General features: G+C 43.3%; 1 protein-coding gene across 1 annotated transcript in view; it reads left to right on the top strand.

Annotated features, from left to right (window-relative positions):
- The first annotated feature begins 2650 nt into the window (after positions 1-2650).
- LOC144480735 (disintegrin and metalloproteinase domain-containing protein 22-like) overlaps positions 2651-6000 on the top strand; it is a 41932-nt gene continuing 38582 nt past the window's right edge. The window contains exons 1-2 of the mRNA XM_078200321.1: positions 2651-2711; positions 4716-4806. Coding sequence (XP_078056447.1) covers positions 2651-2711; positions 4716-4806 — 152 coding nt within the window. The remainder of the gene's footprint in view (positions 2712-4715; positions 4807-6000) is intronic.

The following is a 6000-nucleotide window of genomic DNA, read 5'->3' as shown; positions in this document are numbered from 1 at the left end:
CACTGGGTAACTTCACAACTGGCATCTCACCAATCACCTCCAACTATTCCCCCCACCTCACCCAACTACCCATGATACTGAACTGCCCCCCCCCCAACCACTTGACTACTCCCCCTGATCATCTAACCATTCCCTTAAACACTTGACAGTATCCCCAATATCCCATCGACTTCCCCTACTCCCTGACTCTCTGTTCACCAAACAAACACCCTCTCTGTCCACCCGACCATTCTCCCAACCAGACGTTAATATTCTCCTGACCATCCAATTAACCCCCAACAAGGCCAGACCATCCCTTAATCACTCAACAATTCCCTCCCCCACCTACTCATTCACCTACCCACCTGCCAACTACCCAACCTGATCACCTCATACTCACCTTTTCCTCCCACCCCACCTCACTCACCTACCCATCCACCCACTTCATCCACATCCACATTCACCCACTCACTAACACACTCAAAAACTTTGAGACTTTTAAACAGTTGCTGAATATGACGGTTGATGTTGTGAAAAGGGGAGGGGGGTGCTGGTGCAGTGGGGGGGGATGTCTTTTGCAGTGATCTTTGTCGCTGCACTTAATGTGGATTTCTGTTCTCCGCTGGAGGATTTCTTCTCTATCCTTGATCAGAAGTTGGGCCTTTTTGAACGTGTTCAGTTAAACGCATCCAGGGCCCTGTAGTGGGAGCCTTTGTCATTCATGTAAGTAATAACATGTCAGGAAATGTAACAGGTTGGGATCAGGTTGCCTGACTGAATGTTTGACCCCCTCCCCTCCCCCCCCCCCCCCCCCCCGCCCCCACCCCCACCACATACTTCCTAAAACCTCCTCCTTTGTGGGAGCGAGTGGGTTAAATTTGAGGCACATCTATCTGTCCCATACAGATTATATTGCAGTTTAATGCTGCCAGTGTGATTGTTTTTTTACATTTCAATCTTCCAAGGAGGATTACAAGGGGTTTGATTTTTGACTATTGGGCTGCTGACCGGTGGAGTGCATTTTGGGGCTGATGCCACCCCAGTTCCACGGGGCAGCCAGAATTAAACTCTAACCCTGTGAACCCAATTAATGTAATACAGATAGAAGAGAGGGAGTTTAACAGGCTAACTTTGGAACTGTGCATTATGTAAACGATGCCAAGGTGTTACCTGTGCTCAGAGCAGGGGTGAATCTTCAGTTTGGTTGTCATGGTTTAACACAACGGGCCAAGGGAGAGGTCATTTTCTAAGTAGAGTTGATAAAAATCAATCAAATAGTTAGCTTTCAGCTGGAGAGCTGGCAACTAAACTGCAACAAAAAGAAACATGGTGGGAAAGACTATTCGCAACAGAAATGAGAAGAAGTCTTTGTCAAGGAATGGCAAGACGCCGTTGCTGCTGCGGAGACAAGAAAATAGCAGTTAATTTTTATTAGTCTAACAGATTATATGCAGTGATTACAGTAAATTAACTGTGGCCTTAGCTGGTTTAGGCAGATAAGAAATAGTTTTATTAACATAATAAATTTGCTAATTGGAAGAGCAGACACGAGCAGAATGTAATTGCATTTTGCCTGGGGGAAGGTGACTCATTAAAATAGAACTCTTTTCACAAAGACAACAGTTCTAATCCAGAAAGACAAAGGAAATTTAATAAAACAGCACCTCCTGCATTTTGATTTAGAATAAGGTGCACACAGTGTGCCCAACTTCTAATTGTGTTAAAACATACATTCTCTACACATACGCATATCTAACACTAGCATTATAAATGTAATTACATGACGCTATTAATTGTGTGGTTTTACAAACTCTCATTTTGTTAGTATCACTGGAAATGCAGTACGTTGGGCCCATATTTTGCTGACAAAATATCGGTATGGTAAACAACGCTCACCGTTACTTGCGTGCAAATGCTCCAGCAAGTTGAGTTGAGGACAGATGTGCAGTTAAGTGTAGATATCCAAAGGTTGCAGTGTGTCACATTGGCAGTTTGCTGACTGGCTCACCATTGAAATATACTGAATGGTGTACAGTTGCTGAATTGCGAGGTAGTTATGAACTAAACTCAACACAGAATGTGGTTGTCCATTTCAGTCTAAATGACCTTTTATAACTTGATGTGTTAATTACTGTAGTAAGAAGTTTAACAACACCAGGTTAAGTCCAACAGGTTTATTTGGTAGCAAAAGCCACACAGCTTTCGGAGCTCCAAGCCCCTTCTTCACTCACCTGAAGAAGGGGCTTGGAGCTCCGAAAGCTTGTGTGGCTTTGCTACCAAATAAACCTGTTGGACTTTAACCTGGTGTTGTTAAACTTCTTACTGTGTTTACCCCAGTCCAACGCCGGCATCTCCACATCTTAATTACTGTAAACAACCACCCTGGCACTGAAGATAAACTATTATAAGTGTGGGTCACATTTCTCCAGCTGTTGGTAGGGATTTTAAAAATGTGAGAATTTAAATTTAAAACAATGTCCTGTAACTTGTGCAGAGTGGCAGTTTCTGTCAGATTGCCACTTCAAACGAACTTACCTTCACTGGGATTCGAAAGCTGCTGTCTCGTCCATCCTTCCTCACTCTTGCGAACCCACCCCCCCCCCTCCCCCCCCCCCCCCCCCCCCCCCCGCAGTATCGGCATGGAGTAACCTGAGATGCAGAGAGGTAAGGAATGCCCCTTTTTACTGGCTGCTGCAAAGGGGATGTTTCAAGGCACAAATTAAAGAGAGCAGGTAAGTTTCAAAGATAAGTGGTTTAGGCATCGGGAGATTCAGGGTGGAGAGGGGGTTTGGGTGGGGTTGAGGCAGACCGGAGGGGCTGGCCTGGAGGGGAGGGTGAGAGTGGGGGGGGTGGGGGGGGGGGGGGGGGGGGGGGCACAGGGTGGTGTACCAGACTGGTAGGGGCAGGGGGCATTCTGGACCGGGGGTTAGGGTCAGAGCGGAGGGGGTTGTCCAGAGCAAAAGGGGAGTCGGAGTAGAGAAGGAGGGGAGCGGCAGAGCGGAGGGGTGGGTCATAGTGGAGGGACATGGCCAGAGCAGGAGGGGGCATTGGGGCAGATGGGGGGCCAGAGTGGAAGGGGGATCTGATCAGGTCCCATTGGGAGGTGGGGGTTGGACCGGGAGGGGGGTGGTCAGGTTGAGGGTGGAGCGGGAAAGAACCTTAAGAGGCCATTAAATGGCTCTTAAGGACATTAATTGTGGTAAAGGTGGGCTTCCCCACCGAGGCCCATCCCAGCATAATTCACAACCAGGTGATCAAACTCCCCTTGCTCAGAACCTGCACTGGGGTGGGGGAAGTATGAAGTTCTGGCCAATGCTTTTGCACCAGGGTGTTAGTATGTTAGTCTGCCTGTGAACAATATATCTCAAAACTAATAGACAGACTTTGTAAAAACTTAACAAACAGATAGGGTATGGCCCAAGGAGGAACTGACTAGTTTTGGGGAAGATGCAGTTCTGGATCCTGGAATTATTTTAAACGGTCCATCCTTTAACATTGAGAGAATCGGTTAATTGACTTTTTCTTTTTGAACATTGTCGGTTATTTAATTCAGAATGTTGTTGATTGTTTTGGAATGTTGTTGATAATCTCAGCTGCTGATGTGCAATTTGTGACAGCTATAAAAATGTAAGCAGAATTTTCAGAGCAGGTTGTTGGATGTGAATTGGCCTGTAGCCTTCACAATGAGATAGAAGCTCTGAATCAAAGAAGTTTATTTTTTTAAGCTTTAAGTTACAGAGCATCAAGAAGAGTTGCATAATTGTAATAATGCTGATTAACACAGTGTGGTGGAATATGTGCTGTTCTGTGTGCCCTCTTCAGTTGTTTATTTTGTATTTTTGTAGGTAACTCTATCCCATTCCACAATCTGAAGTTGTACCTGATAGTACAGAAGTTCACACCTTTTATTTTTTAACTAGTGCTGTGTTTTGTGTTGGTGATTCAGTGCATTTTTAAGAATTAGATGTAATTATGAAGAAACAAACTTATTTGAAATTTGTAGTCCCTATTCTCAGAATTCCTGTGACCTGCGCAGACCTGGAACTTGCAAACCCTTGGGTTTTTTTTAAGGTGGTAATTAATGGGTTTTATTAATTTACCATGAATTTAGGTTCCACAATGTGAATTACCAATGTAATGCACATATTCTGACACCTCTACCTAAATGAGATATAGTCATAAAGGTAAATGGCTCATGCAAGCCCAATAGTTTCTTATATGAACATTTACAATAGGTCTAACTGACTCTTAATATTAACATTTTGTGTAACCCTTAGTTATTTTGAAAGGATTACTAATTCTGCTGTTTTGCATAATTAGATGGAAAAGAAAGGAATTGTTCAGTACATTAGATTGTATGAAATTGCAAATAGTCATATTTAAGATTTAATAGCATTGAAGATGAATCAGGAAATATAACATTTATTTCTCTAATAGATTGGTAACTCATAGATGCCTCATGAAACCTATTAAAATGCATAAATACCTGGAATTTCCTGGGGGAGTTCCACTGATCAGTCACTGTAATTTTGGCAGAAGATCAGCAGAAGCCTTGTTTAGGTATCTTTATATATCCAGTTCTAAAGTATCATAATGATAGGAATGGAGTGAGTGGCAATGTGAGATGGCTTTAATGTGAAGGAAAACAATATGGAACACGTATGAGTCAACTTTAAATCGTTACTTACTGATTTCTCAGGAGATTAATTAGTTGTGTTCCTTCCTCATTGTCTCAGGGTCAGCTCGAACCAATATTATTATAGGTGCCATCGCAGGGACCATCCTTATGGCAATTCTAGTCTTGGCTGTTGCAGCATTTTTTTACAAGTAAGTATCAAAACTTTGCCCTTGTATTGCTGTGTAACTTTCTTGAGCTCATGTTCACATTATGGATAAGATAACTATATTTATACTAACAGGATTTTCTCATTGTGATGCTCTTCGGAGAATTGGTGCAGACTCAATGGGCCGAATGGCCTCCTTCTGCACTGTTGTGATTCTATGGTACACTCATTAAGAGGATATATTTTGTTTCCTTCATTAACCCAAATAAATAATAGTCACATAAGACTTCAGATCCAATTTCATGAGCTCATGCTCTTGGGAGGGAAGTTTACCCATCAACCATACATTTGGGGCGAGATATCGCAGTTAGTGGTGAAGCAATGGCACTCACCATTGACCTTGGCAAAAATATGCCCAAAAATATCTAGTGGTCTCAGTGCCATGGGACTTCTTTCCCAATGACAGTTTACATGTCATGTCTAGGGTGATGTCAGCAAGCAGGGTAAGAAACTAATCATAGTCCAAACATGAACAAAAGCACTGAGCTCAAGAGGTGAGTTGAGAGTGACTGTCTTTGGCATCAAAGCCACTTTTGACCAAGTGTAGCAACAGGGATGTTATATATTGCACTTGTAGGACAAAGGAAGATGAAGTTATAGCATATGGGGTGTGTGCAAACAACGTCACAAATTTATTGAGTAGCTATTAACTCTACAAAGGTTTGGTCTAGACTGCTGCAAAGCCTGCGAAGTAGCCAATTACATCATAAACTGTACACATCAATAGCCCCAAATATATAACACTCCTCCCCCTTTACCTCTGAGGTCCTATGGCAACAAGTAATCATAGTTTGGAATCTTGCAACCGTTCACACTGGCGGGATTTCCCCATCCTCCCGCAGTGAACAGAGATTTGGCTGGGCGCCAAATTCTCCGACTTCGCTGCAGCGGGAGCATGGTGTGAATGGCAGGTAAGATCGCACCCACTGCATTTTACATAGTGATCAAAACATGCATCCAAGGACAAGTGCAAAATTATGCAGTATTAATACAGTTAGTATGAAAGATGATCTGGTGGGTATCTTTCCGCACTGGTTGCCAGCACACTTCAGAGATTTGGTTGTTCTTGACCTTAGAGGTGTTCTTCAGATAATGTCTCTACCCTAGAAGGCACAGCAGAATGAAGGCTAGTGGCAGCAAGAGATTCTTCAACAATCTCAGTTTCTGCTGATTAACC

This window comes from Mustelus asterias, chromosome 2 (assembly GCF_964213995.1).
Source record: "Mustelus asterias chromosome 2, sMusAst1.hap1.1, whole genome shotgun sequence".
Classification (NCBI taxonomy): domain Eukaryota; kingdom Metazoa; phylum Chordata; class Chondrichthyes; order Carcharhiniformes; family Triakidae; genus Mustelus; species Mustelus asterias.
The sequence above is the reverse complement of the archived record's forward strand: the minus strand, read 5'-3'. Positions and strand labels throughout refer to the sequence as shown.